This window comes from Heptranchias perlo, chromosome 17 (assembly GCF_035084215.1).
Source record: "Heptranchias perlo isolate sHepPer1 chromosome 17, sHepPer1.hap1, whole genome shotgun sequence".
Taxonomy (NCBI): domain Eukaryota; kingdom Metazoa; phylum Chordata; class Chondrichthyes; order Hexanchiformes; family Hexanchidae; genus Heptranchias; species Heptranchias perlo.
The window spans coordinates 26,791,769-26,810,472 of record NC_090341.1 but is presented as its reverse complement, the minus strand read 5'-3'; the positions used below and the strand labels follow the sequence as shown (position 1 = coordinate 26,810,472).

The following is an 18,704-nucleotide window of genomic DNA, read 5'->3' as shown; positions in this document are numbered from 1 at the left end:
GCCATCTCAAACTGCTAGAAATCACTTTGTGTTCCTAAAATAACAATTATAACGAGGACTGAATCAGCATCAGTGTGTTATCTTTTACTTTTGATGTATAAAAGCATGGTTGAAGTGCTATGTAATATGTTTTTGTCAACTTCTCACTCAAAATAGACAAAAAAAACATTTTCATCAGCCCCTCCCCAAAAATGTTTTGAGGTTATTTGAAGTGTATGTATCTGAAGGTCATATCCTAAATCTCACAATTACATGGTTTTGTATGTTCTAGGTATGACCTGAAAGACACAACTAAGATCTCCCTGGTTGATATACAGCTAATTTCAGCCATGGGTCCACCTGGTGGTGGTCGAAACCCTGTTACTCCTAGATTCCTGCGTCACTTCAACATTTGTACCATCAATACATTTAGCGATGAAACTATGGTCCGTATTTTCTCAAACATTGTAGCTTTCTACCTCCGGAACAATGAATTCCCTACAGATTTCTTTACAATTGGAAATCAGATTGTTAATGCTACACTGGACGTAAGTATTTTTACAATAATCTTGTGTCAAATTTCCTCATATCCTATACAGCATTTTGACCATGCAGCCAAACTTGCTGCATTTGGCAGCTCTATGAACACTGCAGTGGAGCACACTGGTGACAGTTCTGATGGCTTAGCTGGCAACTCAGACTGCTGCCACTGTGGCTCTGGGGTCGAGCCACAGGCTTTCGATCCATGAAGGAGAGCATGGATAAGGACTTCCAGAACATCACTACACTCCTTCACTCTGTCTCACGCAGAACAGTGGGAGTTGTGAGGCACAGCCCCAGGACAGTGCCGTTGGCTCCACGGGAGAGGCTCATGTTGTCCCCTCTCAGGAGCACAGCATGCCTACTCCCCTGCCAGCCTGTGACTCAGTGCCCCTGTTGGTTCCACACAGTCAGCTGGCTCAGACTGCCACGGCCAACTCCAGGACACAGCAGTCTGCAGCCAGGCCCTCAAGGACCAGAGCTGCTTGAGGTCACTCACCATGACCATCTCAAGTGCCCTCAGTGGATGATCAGCAGTCTTCCACGTCCCAGGCTCCAGCGACTGGAGAACCACCTTGTAGAAGCACTTGAATAAGTAAACGAGCACAGAGGCCAGGCATGATGGTATTGCACTAGAGTGATTTCAGTTCACCATAAAAGAACAAAAAAATTTTAAATCCAGAATCTGCAAGAAGTGAAATAAAGAGGTTTCTTTTGCATTGATGTTGGTCTTCATAGTCTTAGTTATGTAAGAATAACACCCATGAAGTAGTCGTGTATGAGGACATTCAGAAGGTGGGTAGAAGGACTGTGTCAGTTGATAGGTGAGACTGTTGGTGTGCTGGAGAGGGGAGGGATTGCTCAAGAGAATCTCTATTCAATGATTTGTTGATTTACAGCTCTGGCAGCTGGCAGCACTGCTCAACCTTGGTCTTTCTCATTATCCTCTCCTTCCTCATCCCCTTCTTCCTCCACTTGTTCCTCCTTTGGCAGCTCCAAGTATTGGCCCCTTTGGATGGCATAACTGTGCAGTATGCATCAAACCACGACAAATCTGGAGAATCATTCAAGGTTGTACTGTAGGACTCCCCTATAGCAGTCCAGACATCAGAACCTTTGTTGGAGGACACCTATAGTTTGCTCAATGAGAGCTCTAATTTGTGTGTAGCTCTCATTTGTATCGGCATTCAGTGTCTGTGCCCGGGTTCCTGATAGGAATCATGAACCAGTTGTAGAGGAGATAACCCCTTTCTCAAAGGTGCCAACCTGACCCCACTGGTCTGGGTAGAAAGCAGGGAGGATTGAGGACTGGCGCAGTATAAACGCATCATAACTGCCTGGAAACTGGGCACAGATCTGCATTATCTGCTGCCTGTGGTCACATACCAGCTGCAGGTTCAGGGAGTGGAACCCTTTCTTGTTATAAAACATGGCTTGTTCTTGAAGGTGTAAACACAGGGCAACATGTGCGCAGTCAATTATGCCCTGTACCTGGGGAAATCCAGCGATGCGGGCAAATCCAAGAGTGCTCTCCTCCAGACTGGCAGCCTGTATGGGGAAGGTGATGTCTTACTATCTCCTTGCAAAAAGGGCATCTGTCACCTGACTGATGGCCATATGGATAGCAAATGGACTGATGTTGCTGATGTCACCTGCTGCAGCCTGCAATGAGGCTGTGGTGTGGAAGTTGAGGGCCATAGTTACCTTTACAGCCACAGGCAGTGCTGTTTGTGTCCTGGTGTTTGGATCCAATTCCTGCTACAACAGGTGACACAGGTCAGTGATTGCCTACCTACTGAAGCAGAGCCACCTCATATATTGCTCTTCTGTCATGTTTAGGCATGACATTCTGTTCCGGAGGTCCTACTTCCTCTAAGGCCTCCTGTGCCCTTTCCTCCTTCGCCCTCTTCTTATAGTGTCCGCAGGTCTGTGCTGCCTTTCTTGCTGCTGCTGCTGTCCACCCCCCACCCCCAAACTTGTGCGGCAGCCTCAATTGTAATCCTAGTAACATCCCCATTTTTCCCAGTACTACTGCAGTTAACGAAGTAAAACAATGCATCTTTAGCCAAAAGTCCAATATGCACTGGTGGAAAGGTTCCCTGCTGCCAGCGCCTACTCGTAAAATTTCTTTATACATAGAAACATAGAAAATAGGAGCAAGAGCAGGCCATTCGGCCCTTCGGGCCTGCTCCGCCATTTAAAATGACCATGGCTGATCGTCTAACTCAGTACCCTGTTCCCGCTTTTTCCCCATATCCCTTGATTCCTTTAGCACGAAGAAATATATCTATCTCCTTCTTGAATACATCTAATGACTTGGCCTCCACTGCCTTCTGTGGTGGAGAATTCCACAGGTTCACCACCCTCTGAGTGAAGAAATTTCTCCTCATCTCTGTTCTAAATGGCATACCCCGTATCCTGAGACTGTGACCCCTGGTTCTGGACTCCCCAGCCATCGGGAACATCCTCCCTGCATCTAGTCTGTCTAGTCCTGTTAGAGTTTTATATGTTTCGATGAGATCACCTCTCATTCTTCTAAACTCGAGTGAATATAGGCCTAGTCGACCCAATCTCTCCTCATACGTCAGTCCTGCCATCCCAGGAATCAGTCTGGTAAACCTTCGTTGCACTCCCTCCATGGCATGGACATCCTTCCTCAGATAAGGAAACCAAAACTGCACACAATACTCCAGATGTGGTCTCACCAAGGCCCTGTATAACTGCATTAAGACATCCCTGCTCCTGTACTCAAATCCTCTTGCAATGACCAATCTTATTTTATCAACTGTCTAAATATGCCCTGGCTCTGTGACATTCCTTTATTGAGAAAAGGTGTTATTGTTATATATGGAAAACAGCTTTAGAGATTACACATTACAGGTATGTCTACATGTAGAAACATAGTTTCAAACCCCTTAGTGGTTGTAATGGATTCATTGGCCTAGGATTTCCACTGTGTTGTCATTTTAATTTTGAGCACAATCCATGGATCTGGACACCCATCTCTTTCAATGTATTTCATCAGAATGCCCTTTCTTTTAATAAATAAATGGAAAATCAAATCTGTTCTCTTCATTCTTGGATGATACACATATGTGAATAGAACGCATCATATGCTGAACCTCTTGTCACACTAACATAAACATGTACCAGGTCCTGAAGTTGAACAAATTGAAGTTGTGCACAAATTTGGTAGAGAATGAATTAAAGATACATTTTTGAGAATAAAAAAATGGAGGTAAGAATACAATTTATAATAATGCGTCATTTTAAATTTGTTATCCTTTCACTCTTTTCCAGGTTTATAAAAAAGCCATTGAAAATTTACTTCCTACTCCTACAAAGTCCCATTACACCTTTAATTTGCGGGATTTCTCGCGGGTTATCCAAGGCTGTTTGCTTATTAAGAAAGAATCTGTTGAGAATAAGCGTGTATTAGTTCGTCTGTTTGTGCATGAGGTCTTCCGTGTGTTTTATGATCGCCTGGTGGATGATCAGGACCGTACCTGGTTATTTAAACTGATGAAGGACATCGTGAGAGATTATTTCAGGGAGAGTTTTGATTCTGTATTTGAGCATTTGATACATGACAACGGACATGTAAGTCTAATTTCTTGATGATATTAAAGTTGAATATTCTGTTCACTTTAAGTGTCCTTTTAGGTTTTCTCACAGTATCACATTAGCATCTTACTATAACGGACTTTGATTTAATTGCCTCTTATATAATACTGCTTCAAGCTCCTTTTGTGTATAAACACTTATGGTGTTTAACGACAAGGATTAAAAAGTGATATTTTATGACTAGCCACAACATTACCTCCAGATCTATTTTTAGCATCCTTTCTCCAATCAAATGCCTGTTGTCAAGTTTTAAATTCTTTTAAGTTCCTTCAGTAGAAATGAAATTATCAGGGTCATCTAAGCACAAAATATTGTATTGTAAATTGAGTCATAAACTAGACTGTCATTTTATCTCTGCAACTGATTATTAACATAAGAGCTCAGCCATTGTAAAGACTGTGAAAGCATTGCCCAATTTCATAAAACTAGCAATTTTTTAAAAAGAGCGTATTTTAAAATGTTCTGCATTTTATATATTAGCTTCATGAGACCGTGCTGCAATATGTTTCTTTTAATTTTTCATCCCAGTAAAACAGTTTTTTTGAGTGAGGAAGATAGCAGCTTACTCATCACTCTTGCGTGTACAGGCTTTTCTTATTCATTAAATATATTTGGCATTATGCCATTATCCCTTAACATATCGTAACATAGTAAAAAAAAATTGCATGACTCCGATGTCAAAAAGTTTGAGAATAAATTGACTATATTCATAAACTTTGTACATAACACCAGACAAAAACTTTACTTACAGATTACTTGAGATAATGGGCTTCATTTTAGCACCCGCTATCGGGTGCATTCCTGGCGTGGGGGCTCCGAAAATCGGGGAATCCCAGAGCGGGTTCGGAGCCCGGCTCCAACCCGCCCACTTCCGGGTTCCCCACAGACGCGCCAACGTGCGCGCGCAGCCCCCGCATGTGGGACTCCCGCAGGCAATTAAAGCCGGCGGGGTGCCACTTGAGAGTATTTATCATGTCATTTCAGGTCATTAACAGACCTGATTAAGTGAATATGTGAGGAGGGGTGGGATTTTAGAGACAACTGGGACTGTTTCCCATACTGGGGAAAACACTCCCCGCCCAAATGGACGTGTTGCAGCTTTAAGCCTGTGGCAGCTGCAAAGGTCCATTTGACAGGTGGGGTGGGGGAGACCCTCACTCATTGCAGGAGGCCACTCTGTCATTTGGGTCAAAGTTTGGCCTCCACCACCCTCCTCCTGACAAGAAAATTCACCAACTTGCGCACTTACCCCGGGGTCCAGAGACATGTACCGACCTTGCGGACCCCCTCAGATGTACATCTTCCGGATGGGGGCCACCGTAGCTGCAGTCATGACCTCCTCGGAAGTCGAACAGCATCACCAGCCTCGCCATCCACACCGTCCACCTCTGACACGTGGCGCTCCACAACACAGTGCTGTGACACATCCACCTGCACAGCAGGAGGGAGGGCAACCGCAGAGAGAGATGCGTCGCAGAGGGCACAACCCTCGCCACAGGGTCCACAGACCGAGGCTCAGCTTCCTGGACCTCTCTGAGCAGCAGTGCACATGGAGGCTCAGAGTCACTCGACATGTAGTCGTGGACATCTGCAGCCTCCTTCATGCCGAGCTGCTCCCGGTTGGCCCGAGCACCATCATCTTACCTGTCGCTGTCAAAGTCACCACTGCCCTCAACAACTTCTCCTCCGCATCCTTCCAGGGTGCCACTGGGGACATCGCCGACGTCTCTCAGTCGTCTGCACAAAAGAGCCCTGCAAATACACCTACACCCACTCTGCAGTGACACAATGGGTGGCATCAGTTGTGGGTCTTCATTGTGATCCTCAGGAAAGGGCATTATTGCACAAACCAGACAAGATTCGCAAAGACGTGGCAGTAGTGGTGCCAATATAATATGTAATGTGAGTTGGTCAGAAATTCAATATAAGTAAAAACCATGACAAACCCTCAAACACCCTTGTGCATCCCCTTCATGCTCACGACATGTTTGCCTTACGCTTCCTACTGCACATATGTGATGCATGCCCTGAGGCTGCAGCACAGGTAGTGGCAGGTTGAGTGAGGCTGACCATGAAAGAGATGCATGAGAGGGTGAGTATGAGATTGAGCCATGAGATTGTATGAGGATTGGGTTGAGTGGTAGTGGTGGGATGAGTACTGGCGAGGTGAGTAAGTGCATGTAAGATGAGGATGAGGTTTGAGTGGGTATGACGGGTGATGTGATAGAGTAGTGTTGGCAGTGCAGAAGGAGATGCGGGGTGGGGACGGTGATGTGGCAGACGGAGTGGAGGGGAATGAGTAAGTGTACTCACTTTGGCTGACCTACTGAGGTCATTGCAGCACCTCCTGCACTGTATGCAGGTGGGTGATATGTTGGTGGTGCAGGTGACCTCCTCTGCCACCTCGAGCCAGGCATTCCTGGTGGCAGAGGCAGGCCGCTTCCTCCCGCCCGCCGGGGGGAAGATCTCTGTCCTCCCCCTCCTCCTCACCCCATCTAATGATACCTGGAGTGAGGCATCATTAAACTGGGAGCAGCCTTCCCCCTGGGCTGCTCCATGCTGTAATTTTTCCTATTTGTTGCAGCGTCAGTCAGTGGAGGACTGCCCCTTTAAATAGAGCTCCTCCAGCTGACAGAGCTTACTGCGCATGCGCAGTCCGCCCGCCGCGCAGATCAGCAGTGGGGAACCCGGAATACCAGGTAAGTGGGTCCAATTAGGCTGCGATCGCGTGGGGGGCAGACTGATTTCGCCCCACCGCGAACCTGCAGTCCTGGTAACATCGAGCCCAATAGGACTATTTCCACTTGAGCAAAGAAGGCTAAGAAGTGATTTAATAGAGGTTTTAAAATTATGAAGAGTTTCGAATGACTGAATAGGGAAAGACTATTTCCTCTGTTGGGAGTTGGTGACAAGGGGTCATTAATTTATCAACTATGAGAGTGAGGAGAGAGGTTAGGAGCAATTTCTTTACACTTATAGTTGTTGTAACATGGAATGCTTTGCCACAGAGAGTGGTTAAGCAGAGCCCACCGCTTTTAAAGGACAATTCGATAAAGATTTGAGACAGGAAAGATACAAGGGAAGAAGGTGGGGCAATTGGATTAGTTTTGGATTGCTGTCGTAAAGAGCTAGTACAGACATGATGGGCTGAGTGGCCTCCTTCTGCACTGTGAACTTCTGTGGTTCTATGAGATGACTGTAAGCAGGCAAAAGGATCAGAGTAAGAGAGAGAAAATAATAGTAGTTGACATAAATGTTTTAACGTTTTAATTAACAGAGAATGTAACGCCTGTCTATGTGAAATCTCAATTGTACTTGTGTAAGTAGAAGAGAAACATATTCATATAACTGCACAAATTAGTCTAATTAGCAAAAGTAGCAATTAAGTTAATTGAAAAATAGATTTCCTCAATAATTTAAAGTGTTACACAGTTATTTTAATGATATTTTCAGCTAGAAAGTGATAATTTTACTTTCACTGCAATTAGTTATCATGCAATTAGTTATTCCATCATCTTACTACTGCTGCATTGCACAATGGAGGCAGCACTTCCCATTCACAGTATTTCTAGAGTGGAACTTAAAATTGTCACCATGAGAGACAGTTCTTGACAACACTGGTATTCTTAGGCTGTTTCTAACCAGCAGTTTTAAAATGCAAAAATTGTGCACAAGTAAGAGACATCAGTAAGTATATAGATATCTCACTTCACCTGTGAACCCTCAGGTCTATATAAGAAAAGAAAAAAACGTAATTTTTTTACGCAGCGAGTTGTTATGATCTGGAAATCAATGCCTGAAAGAGTGGTGGAAGCAGATTCAATAGTAACTTTTAAAAGGGAATTAGATATATATTAGAAATTTTTTCACCCAGAGGGTGGTGGGGGTCTGGAACTCGCTGCCTGAAAGGGTGGTAGAGGCAGAAACCCTCATCACATTTAAAAAGTACTTGGATGTGCACTTGAAGTGCCGTAACCTACAGGGCTACGGACCAAGTGCTTGAAAGTGGGATTAAGCTGGATAGCTCTTTTTCGGCCGGCACAGACACGATGGGATGAATGGCCTCCTTCTGTGCTGTAACTTTCTATGATTCTATGATACACTTGACCAGGAAAAATTTGCAGGGCTATGGGGAAAGAGCAGGTCAGTAGGACAAATTGGATAGCTCTTTCAAAGAAATGGCATAGGCATGATGGGCTGAATGGCCTCCTGTGCTGTATGATTCTATGATTCATAGTATTTTAATTATTTGTCAATTAAGTGAAAAATATATGGAGCCATGTGCAGCCGGGAAGCTTGCATTGAGTAGAATGCCCTTCTCGTTAAGTATGATTTCCAGAAGTAAACGTCCGTAGATGCAGGGAGGATTTCATATGTTGCCCGTATTTATCATAACATTTTTTCTGTGCAGAGATGTTTTTATTTTATTGTAAATCTAAAGTTCTGTGATGACTAACTTTTGCTATTCTTGTAATGTGTCTGTATTTTCTGTGGTAATTGAGCAATTCATTTTACTCCAGCTCACTGAAGAAGATATGAGAAGCCTGTTGTTTGGTGACTACATGAATCCTGATTTGGACGCAGAGGATCGATTATATGCTGAGGTTCCCTCAGTTCAACAGTTTAATGAAGTGGTTGAGCTGTGCCTGGATGAGTATAATCAGACCCATAAAACTCACATGAATCTGGTTATATTTAGGTACTTACTTTTAATGATTTTTCCCTCTTTTATATAGCAAGATTTTTTCCCTCTTATAGCGTATTTTTCTCCCTTTCATGTGGTCTTTCAATAACTAAGAGTACAGACATGCACTGTATGCCTTTGCCACTGTTGAAGTGTTTCAGAGCAGTCTGAGGCAACTTGCCTCGTGATTTTTTCCCCCTTTCTATGGAGAAGCACCTGATCTCCACGCAGTGCTTCTACTTGATGGGACATTAGAAATTGAAAGTCCACTGTATGGAAAATTGCAGACAAGTACTGAAATTTCAGAAATTGGGAGAACTTTTTCATTTAATTGAAATTAATTTGTTCAGTTTTCGAACTATTGAATGGCTATTCCACAACAAACACATTTTTTCATGCTTCTACTTATGTGCAGAAAATCCCAAACCTGAAAAAACTAGAGCAATATGCTGCACTCTCATTATAAGGATTAGTAATAATAATGGGTACAGTAGCATAGTGGTTATGTTACTGGACTAGTAATCCAGAGGCTGGACTAATAATCCGGAGTCATGAGTTCAAATTCCGCCACGGCAGCTGGGGAATTTAAATTCAACTAATTAAATTCAATTAATTAAATAAAATCTGGAATTAAAATACTAGTATCAGTAATGGAGGCCATGAAACGATCGGATTGTCGTAAAAACCCATCTGGTTCACTAATGTCCTGTTAGGGAAGGAAACCTGCCGTCCTTACCCGGTCTGGCCTATATGTGACTCCAGACCCACAGCAATGTGGTTGATTCTTAATCGCCCTCTGAAATGGCCAAGCAAGCCAGTCAGTTGTAAAATCTCGCTAAAAAAAGTCACAATAAGAATAAAACTGGACGGACCACCCGGCATCGGACCACTAGGCACCGGGCAGGACAAAGGCAAACCAAGCCCAGTCGACCCTGCAAAGTCCTCCTCACTAACATCTGGGACTTGTGCCAAAATTGGGACAGCTGTCCCACAGACTAGTCAAGCAACAGCCTGACATTGCCATACTCACAGAATCATACCTTTCAGCCAACGTCCCAGACTCTTCCATCACCATCCCTGGTTGTGTCCTATCCCACCGGCAGGACAGACCGACCAGAGGTGGCGGTACAGTGATATACAGTCAGGAGGGAGTGGCCCTGGGAGTCCTCAACATTGACTCTGGACCCCATGAAATCTCATGGCATCAGGTCAAACATGGGCAAGGAAACCGCCTGCTGATTACCACCTACTGCCCTCCCTCAGCTGATGAATCAGTCCTCCTCCATGTTGAACACCACTTGGAGGAAGCACTGAGGGTGGCAAGGGCACAGAATGTACTCTGGGTGGGGGACTTCAATGTCCATCACCAAGAGTGGCTCGGTAACACCACTACTGACCGAGCTGGCTGAGTCCTGAAGGACATAGCTGCCAGACTGGGCCTGCGGCAGGTGGTGAGCGAACGAACACGAGGGAGAAACTCACTTGACCTTGTCCTCACCAATCTACCTGTCGCAAACGCATCTGTCCATCGGTAGGAGTGACCACCGCACAGTCCTCGTGGAGATGAAGTCCCGTCTTCGCACTGAGGACACCATCCAATGTGTTGCGTGGCACTACCACCGTGCTAAATGAGATAGATTCAGAACAGATCTAGCAGCTCAAAACTGGGCATCCACAAGGCGCTGTGGGCCATCAGCAGCAGAATTGTATTCCAGCATGGCCTGGCATTTTCCTCACTCTACCATTACCAACAAGCCAGGGGATCAACCCTGGTTTAATGAGGAGTGTAGAAGAGCATGCCAGGAGCACCACCAGGCATACCTAAAAATGAGGTGCCAACCTGGTGAAGCTACAACTCAGGACTACATGCATGCTAAACAGCGGAAGCAACATGCTTTGGACAGAGCTAAGCGATTCCACAACCAACGGATCAGATCAAAGCTCTGCAGTCCTGCCACATCCAGTCGTGAATGGTGGTGGACAATTAAACAACTAACGGGAGGAGGAGGCTCTGCAAACATCCCCATCCTCAATGATGGCGGAGTCCAGCACAATCATCAGCAAAGTGATGGATGGTGTCGTCGACAGTGCTATCAAGCGGCACTTACTCACCAATAACCTGTTCACCGATGCTCAGTTTGGGTTCCGCCAGGACCACTTGGCTCCAGACCTCATTACAGCCTTGGTCCAAACATGGACAAAAGAGCTGAATTCCAGAGGTGAGGTGAGAGTGACTGCCCTTGACATCAAGGCAGCATTTGACCGAGTGTGGCACCAAGGAGCCCTAATAAAATTGAAGTCACTGGGAATCGGGGAAAACTCTCCAGTGGCTGGAGTCATATCTAGCACAAAGGATGATGGTAGTGGTTGTTGGAGGCCAATCATCTCAGCCCCAGGACATTGCTGCAGGAGTTCCTCAGGGCAGTGTCCGAGGCCCAACCATCTTCAGCTGCTTCATCAATTACCTTCCCTCCATCATAAGGTCAGAAATGGGGATGTTCACTGATGATTGCACAGTGTTCAGTTCCATTCGCAAACCCTCAAATAATGAAGCAGTCCGAGCCCGCATGCAGCAAGACCTGTAAAACATCCAGGCTTGGGCTCATAAGTGGCAAGTAACATTCGTGCCAGACAAGTGCCAGGCAATGACCATCTCCAACAAAAGAGAGTCTAACCACCTCCCCTTGACATTCAACGGCATTACCATCGCTGAATCCCCCACCATCAACATCCTGGGGGTCACCATTGACCAGAAACTTAACTGGACCAGCCACTTAAATACTGTGGCTACAAGAGCAGGTCAGAGGATGGGTATTCTGCGGCGAGTGACTCACCTCTTGATTCCCCAAAGCCTTTCCACCATCTACAAGGCACAAGTCAGGAGTGTGATGGAATACTCTCCACTTGCTTGGATGAGTGCAGCTCCAACAACACTCAAGAAGCTCACACCATCCAGGACAAAGCAGCCTGCTTGATTGACACCCCATCCACCACCCTAAACAATTCACTCCCTTCACCACCGGCGCACAGTGGCTGCGGTGTGTACCATCCACAGGATGCACTGCAGCAACTCGCAAAGGCTTTTTCAACAGCACCTCCCAAACCCGTGACCTCTTCCACCTAGAAGGACAAGAGCAGCAGATATATGGGAAGAACACCACCTGCACGTTCCCCTCCAAATCACACACCATCCCGACTTGGAAATATATCACCGTTCCTTCATCGTCGCTGGATCAAAATCTTGGAATTCCCTTCCAAACAGCAGTGTGGGCGAACCTTCACCACACAGACTGCAGCGGTTCAAGAAGGCGGCTCACCACCACCTTCTCAAGGGCAATTAGGGATGGGCAATAAATGCCGGCCTCGCCAGCGACGCCCACATCCTATGAGCGAATAATAATAAAAAAATAATACCAAGGCCCTGGGGTTATATTCAACCAATTTCCATGGTGACAGTTTATTCTATATTCTTTATGATCCTTATTAACTATTTAAATCAAGAAATAATTCTAACAACTATGAGTGAAACAGGACAGTTTCACCTTTCTGAAGAACTGTTTTTATTTTGATTTGCACACTATGTGGATGTATTACCACTACAAGGTCACATACCCCTTTTTCCCACTAGTCTTCCAGTGCAGAGATTGAAAACTACTTCAAAAAAGTTACAAATTTAAAAAAAAATTGATTGGCTGCATATTCTGCCAGTGCTTTCAGCGATCGGACAACACCCCAACTTTAGATTGTTATTATTGGTGTGGCTACAGCTGCCTGCTCATTACTCAGTGTAATCAGGCCAACTTGAACCCAAATTAGATTAAATCAGATTTAGTTATTTTGTGAATTAAAACCGACTGGATTTAGGTTGGACAGTTAATTCAGATAGAAATGTTGATGTACAAAGGGACCTGGGTGTCCTTGTACACCAGTCACTGAAAGCAAACATGCAGGTGCAGCAAGCAGTTAGGAAGGCAAATGGTATGTTGGCCTTCATTGTAAGAGGATTTGAGTACAGGAGCAAGGATGTCTTACTGCAGCTATATAGGGGCCTTGGTGAGACCACACCTGGAGTATTGTGTGCAGTTTTGGTCTGCTTACCTAAGAAAGGATATACTTGCCATGGAGGGAATGCAGCGAAGGTTCACCAGACTCATTCCTGGGAATGCAGGACTGTCTTATGAGAAGAGATTGGGTCGACTCGGCCTGTATTCGCTCGCGTTTAGAAGAATGAGATGGGATCTCATTGAAACATATAAAATTCTGACAGGGCTAGACAGACTGGATGCAGGGAGGCTGTTTCCCCTGGCTGGGGGAGCCAGAACGAGGGGTCATAGTCTCAGGATACGGGGAAGGACATTTAAGACTGAGATGAGGAGAAATTTCTTCACTCAGAGGATGGTGAACCTGTGGAATTCTCTACCACAGAAGGCTGTGGAGGCCAACTCACTGAATATATTTAAGAAGGAGCTAGATAGATTTCTAGACACAAAAGGCATCAAGGGGTATGGGGAGACTGCGGGAATATGGCATTGAGATAGAGGATCAGCCATGATCATATTGAATGGTGGAGCAGGCTCGAAGGGACGAGTGGCCCACTCATGCTCCTATTTTCTATGTTTCAGCACTGAGCCGTGTTGACAATGCTGTATACTGTATAAGTTAACATTTGTTTTTATTTGTTACAGAAATCAAGTCCACCAATAGCAAAAGCCCCTTGTTAAGCCACAATATAGATATTTCATATACTGTACATAATGAAATCTGCTCCCGGCAATAGCTTTTAGGATTGATTTAAGGTGTTCTTTAAGACAGATAGTTTCCCAATACAGGTTCAAGTTCGACTTATTGGAGTAACCACAATGTGCCATTTGTTCTTAAGATAGGTTTAGCTACAGGTAACTTTAATAAGTGAAAAAAGTCAAATCTAAATTTTCTCCCAGGTATGTGTTGGAACATTTGTCACGGATTAGTCGAGTCCTGAAACAGGCAGGAGGTAATGCCCTTCTGGTGGGAGTAGGGGGAAGTGGCCGTCAGTCCATGACACGTTTGGCCACATCAATGGCTAAAATGAATATCTTTCAGCCCGAAATCTCCAAGAGCTATGGAATGAATGAATGGAGAGAGGATTTGAAGGTAACAAAAATGTTCTTAATCTGGTTAGAATCGCTGCTAATTTACATTATCAAATTCACCTGCAATTTATGACTGAAAAATTGCCTTCAGCAGAAATATTTTGTTTTTTGACAGAATTTGCTTCGAAGTGCAGGAATGAAAGGTCAGCCCACTGTGTTCCTGATTACAGACGTACAGATTAAAGAGGAGGCATTTTTAGAGGACGTAGACAGTTTGCTCAATACTGGTGAAGTGCCAAATCTTTTTGCAGCTGATGAAAAACAGGAGATCATGGAGGTATGAAACATTTGTGTCCATATTGTGCAACAATGCATAATGAAAATTTAAAACACTAGGGCTTGCACTTCAGTTGTATGATGAATGGCGTTCTGTGTAACACATAACTGTACACGTATTTTTTGAAGTTATGAAAATGTGTAATGTTTCAGTTGTACCTCAGCTTAGATGATTTTTTTTCCCCCCAGAATAAAGCATTTGTGCACGTAATGAGTCAGGAGTCCAGCCAAATAGAAATTTTGATTTAAAAAAAAACAATTTTGAAACAATTTTGAAGGATGTTCTTCACCTTGAGCAGATATGGCTATAAATGCACCAAATCCATCCACATCGCGTGTTCAAATTTTAAAAGAGTGCTATAATTAAATAAAGCAGTTCTATCTTGTTTTGTTCTGGTAGCTGTCCCTTTAAATCAAGCATAATACATGATAGTTTAAAAAGACAGCCTCAGCCAAAAGTGTTACATATGGTGCAAAGTTTGTTATAGTCTCCATGGTAACAGGCTTGATTCAAATATACCCAGACATTGTGATTGATTCATTTATGGATCTAACAGCCTGTTATATTTTGAATGAATGAGGTTGGCAGTTATGAATTTTTAACCAGCCGAAGTATATAAAAAGGAGCAAACTGAGAACTGTTCTTCAAGTCAAACAAATTGAAATCTTCACAGAAAGGCCGGTAGATTTAGTAGCCTTTGCTTCCGCCTGACTCATGCTAATAAGGTCCGTTTCCATTGAACCCGCAAACTCTGGCAGTATCAACACTGGCATAACCATCGAGATTGCGACCCAAGGAATTTCAGGGCCTATGTGTTTAAATAAGAAAGAAGCAACTTTTTATGACAGTGGGAGTAAATTTTAGCAGCATTTGGTGATGTGATTTTATTTTACTTGCATAGGGTGTCCGCGTAGCAGCTCAAGCAGGAAACAAAAATGCAGACTTCAGCCCTCTAGCACTCTTTGCTTTCTTTGTGAGTCGCTGCAGAGAGAACCTGCATGTTGTGGTGGCCTTCAGCCCCATTGGAAATGCTTTCCGAAATCGTCTGAGACAGTTCCCCTCGCTCATCAACTGCTGCACTATTGACTGGTTCCAGGTGTGTTAAAGATTTACACTGTATGATATTAAGGTTAATCTACTATTCAAGGCTGTTATATAGGAGACATAGGAACATATGACAATGACGAAGAGAAAAAGACTCACAGGTCCATCCAGCCTGTCCAACACAACGGCAATGCCTTGTGCATCACAATATATACACTCCCCACCCTACTCGAAAGCCATGTAATCTCCTGGGAGAGACAAAAAAAAGAGATTAAAAATCCAGGCCAATTAGGGAGGAGATAATCTGGAAAATCCCTCTCTGATTCCCTCAGGCAATCAAAAATGGTCCAGGAGACCACTCTAGCCCTGATTAATGTTATACATTACCTACCTTTTGTACAAGGTGATCACTGCCCCAGCCAGAAACAGGTCCAGCTCTTGCTTGAAGGAATTTAGCAAATCAGCATTCACCGCTTGAGCCGGTAGCCTGTTCCACAGGTCCACTATTCTCTGGGAAAACAACCACCTCCTAACATCTAACCTAGTTCTGGCTTTACATAATTTGAGATTGTGAGCCCTGGTTCGCTCTAACCTATTTCGTTGAAACAAACTTTTTTTTATTCATTCATGGGATGTGGGCGTCTCTGGCAAGGCCAGCATTTATTGCCCATCCCTAATTGCCCTTGAGAAGGTGGTGGTCAGCCGCCTTCTTGAACCGCTGCAGTCCGTGTGGTGAAGATTCTCCCACAGTGCTGTTAGGGACGGAGTTCAAGGATTTTAACCCAGCAACGATGAAGGAATGGCAATATATTTCCAAGTCAGGGTGGTGTGTGACTTGGAGGGGAACATGCAGGTGGTGGTGTTCCCATGTGCCTGCTGCCAATGTTCTTCTAGGTGGTAGAGGTCGTGGGTTTGGGAGGTGCTGTCGAAGAAGCCTTGGCAAGTTGTTGCAGTGCATCTTCTAGATGGTACACACTGCAGCCACGGTGCACAGTGGTGGAGGGAATGAATGTTTAAGGTGGTGGATGGGGTACCAATCAAGTGGGCTGCTTTGTCATGGATGGTGTCGAGCTTCTTTAGTGTTGTTGGAACTGTACTCATCCACTCATGGAGAGAATTCCATCACACTCCTGACTTCTGCCTTGTAGATAGAGGAAAGGCTTTGGGGAATCAGGAGGTGAGTCACTCGTTGCAGAATACCCAGCCTCTGACCTGCTCTTGTAGTCCCAGTATTTATGTGGCTGGTCCAGTTAAGTTTCTGGTCACAGGTGACCCCCAGGATGTTGATGGTGGGGGATTCAGCGATGGTAATGCCGCTAAATGTCAAGGGGAAGTGGTTAGACTCTCTTTTGTTGGAAATGGTCATTGGCAAGCGCGAATGTTACTTGCCACTTATCAGCCCAAGCCTGGATGTTGTCCAGGTCTTGCTGCATGTGGGCATGGACTGCTTCATTATCTGAGGGGTTGCGAATGGAACTGAACACTGTGCAATCATCAGTGAACATCCCCATTTCTGACCTTATGATGGAGGGAAGGTCATTGATGAAGCAGCTGAAGATGGTCGGGGCAATGTCCTAGGCCCAAGGAACTCCTGCAGCAATATTCTGGGACTGAGATTGGCCTCCAACAACCACTACCATCTTCCTTTGTGCTAGGTATGACTCCAGCCACTGGAGAGTTTTCCCCTTGATTCCCATTGACATCAATTTTACTAGGGCTCCTTGGTGCCACACTCAGTCAAATACTGCCGCTGTCAAGGACAGTCACTCTCACCTCACCTCTGGAAATCAGATCTTTTGTGCATGTTTGGACCAAGGCTGTAATGAGGTCTGGAGCCGAGTGGTCCTGACAGAACACAAACTGAGCATTGGTGAGCATGTTATTGGTGAGTAAGTGCCTCATGATAGCACCGTCGACGACACCTTCCATCACTTTGCTGATGATTGAGAGTAGACTGATGGGGCGGTAATTGGCCGGATTAGATTTGTCCTGCTTTTTGTGGACAGGACATACCTGGGCAATTATCCACTTTGTTGGGCAGATGCCATGTTGTAGCTGTACTGGAACAGCTTGGCTCGAGGCACGGCTAGTTCTGGAGCACAAGTCTTCAGTACTACAGCCGGGATGTTGTCGGGGCCCACAGCCTTTGCTGTATCCAGTGCACTCAGCCATTCTCGATATCACATGGAGTGAATCGAATTGGCTGAAGACTGGCTTCTGTGATGGTGGGGATATCGGGAGGAGGCCGAGATGGATCATCCACTCGGCACTTCTGGCTGAAGATGATTGCAAACGCTTCAGCCTGGTCTTTTGCACTCACGTGCTGGGCTCTGCCATTATTGAGGATGGGGATGTTTACGGAGCCTCCTCCTCCCATTAGTTGTTTAATTGTCCACCACCATTCACGACTGGATGTGGTAGGACTGCAGAGCTTTGATCTGATCCGTTGGTTGTGGGATCGCTTAGCTCTGTCTATAACTTGCTGCTTCCACTGTTTAGCATGCATGTAGCCCTGTGTTGTAGCTTCACCTGGTTGGCACCTCATTTTAAGATTTGCCTGGTGCTGCTCCTGGCATGCTCTTCTACACTCCTCATTGAACCAGGGTTGGTCCCCTGGCTTGTCGGTAATGGTAGAGTGAGGAATATGCCAGGCCATGAGGTTACAGATTGTGGTGGAATATAATTCTGCTGCTGCTGATGGCCCACAGCACCTCATGGATGCCCAACTGTGCACACAAACACAATCTATTCTTCTGCGGTCTTGTCTGCGCCGGGTGACCCTAGAGAGGGAGCATGCGCTGCCCCCCGGTATGCTTGAGGCCTTCAGAGACCAGTGGGCACTGTAAGGAATAGAGTGTCTGATAGACACTAATAATAATATTACAATTTAGTTTTATAAATTTCCTTTTGTTTTGTTGAAAGTACATCTTATGTTTAAGTTCCTTCATTATTTGTGCCCCTTAAAAAAAGGTGTGTGTGTGTAAATTTGTTTGTTCTGTTGATGACATTGGGGCACCCCAGTGTCATCCTTTATGGATTTTTTTTTAAAGCATGCTTTAGAGATCTGTTTTATAGTTACTCATGATGTAACAATAACCAATAATTAGACCCTGCCCATGAGCCTGGTCTGCTTGAACCCAGATAGCTTCAGCTGAACCTAAGGAAGCAGAATCTCATCTCTCCAGAGCTGCTACATACTCATTGATAAAGATAGCAACCCCACCTTCTCTTTGACCTACTCTATCCTTTCTGCATCCCTTGTAGCCTTTTAGATTAATTTCTGTGCCATCACTGCCATCCAGCCATGTCTCAGAAATGCACAAAATATCTAATTTTTCCACGTCAGCATATGATTGGAGTTCTAACAATTTGTCTTTAATATTTCTTGCATTCGCATAGAAAACAATTTAAAGGTCTATCATCT

The 18,704-nt window shown here is 44.8% G+C and overlaps 1 protein-coding gene across 1 annotated transcript in view; it reads left to right on the top strand.

Annotated features, from left to right (window-relative positions):
• The window catches only part of dnah12 (dynein, axonemal, heavy chain 12), a 239,166-nt gene that overhangs the window by 133,986 nt on the left and 86,476 nt on the right, over positions 1 to 18,704 (top strand). Inside the window, exons 40-45 of the mRNA XM_067998764.1 lie at positions 272 to 527; positions 3,820 to 4,119; positions 8,664 to 8,842; positions 13,768 to 13,960; positions 14,075 to 14,236; positions 15,138 to 15,332. Of these exons, the coding sequence (XP_067854865.1) occupies positions 272 to 527; positions 3,820 to 4,119; positions 8,664 to 8,842; positions 13,768 to 13,960; positions 14,075 to 14,236; positions 15,138 to 15,332 (1,285 nt within the window). The remainder of the gene's footprint in view (positions 1 to 271; positions 528 to 3,819; positions 4,120 to 8,663; positions 8,843 to 13,767; positions 13,961 to 14,074; positions 14,237 to 15,137; positions 15,333 to 18,704) is intronic.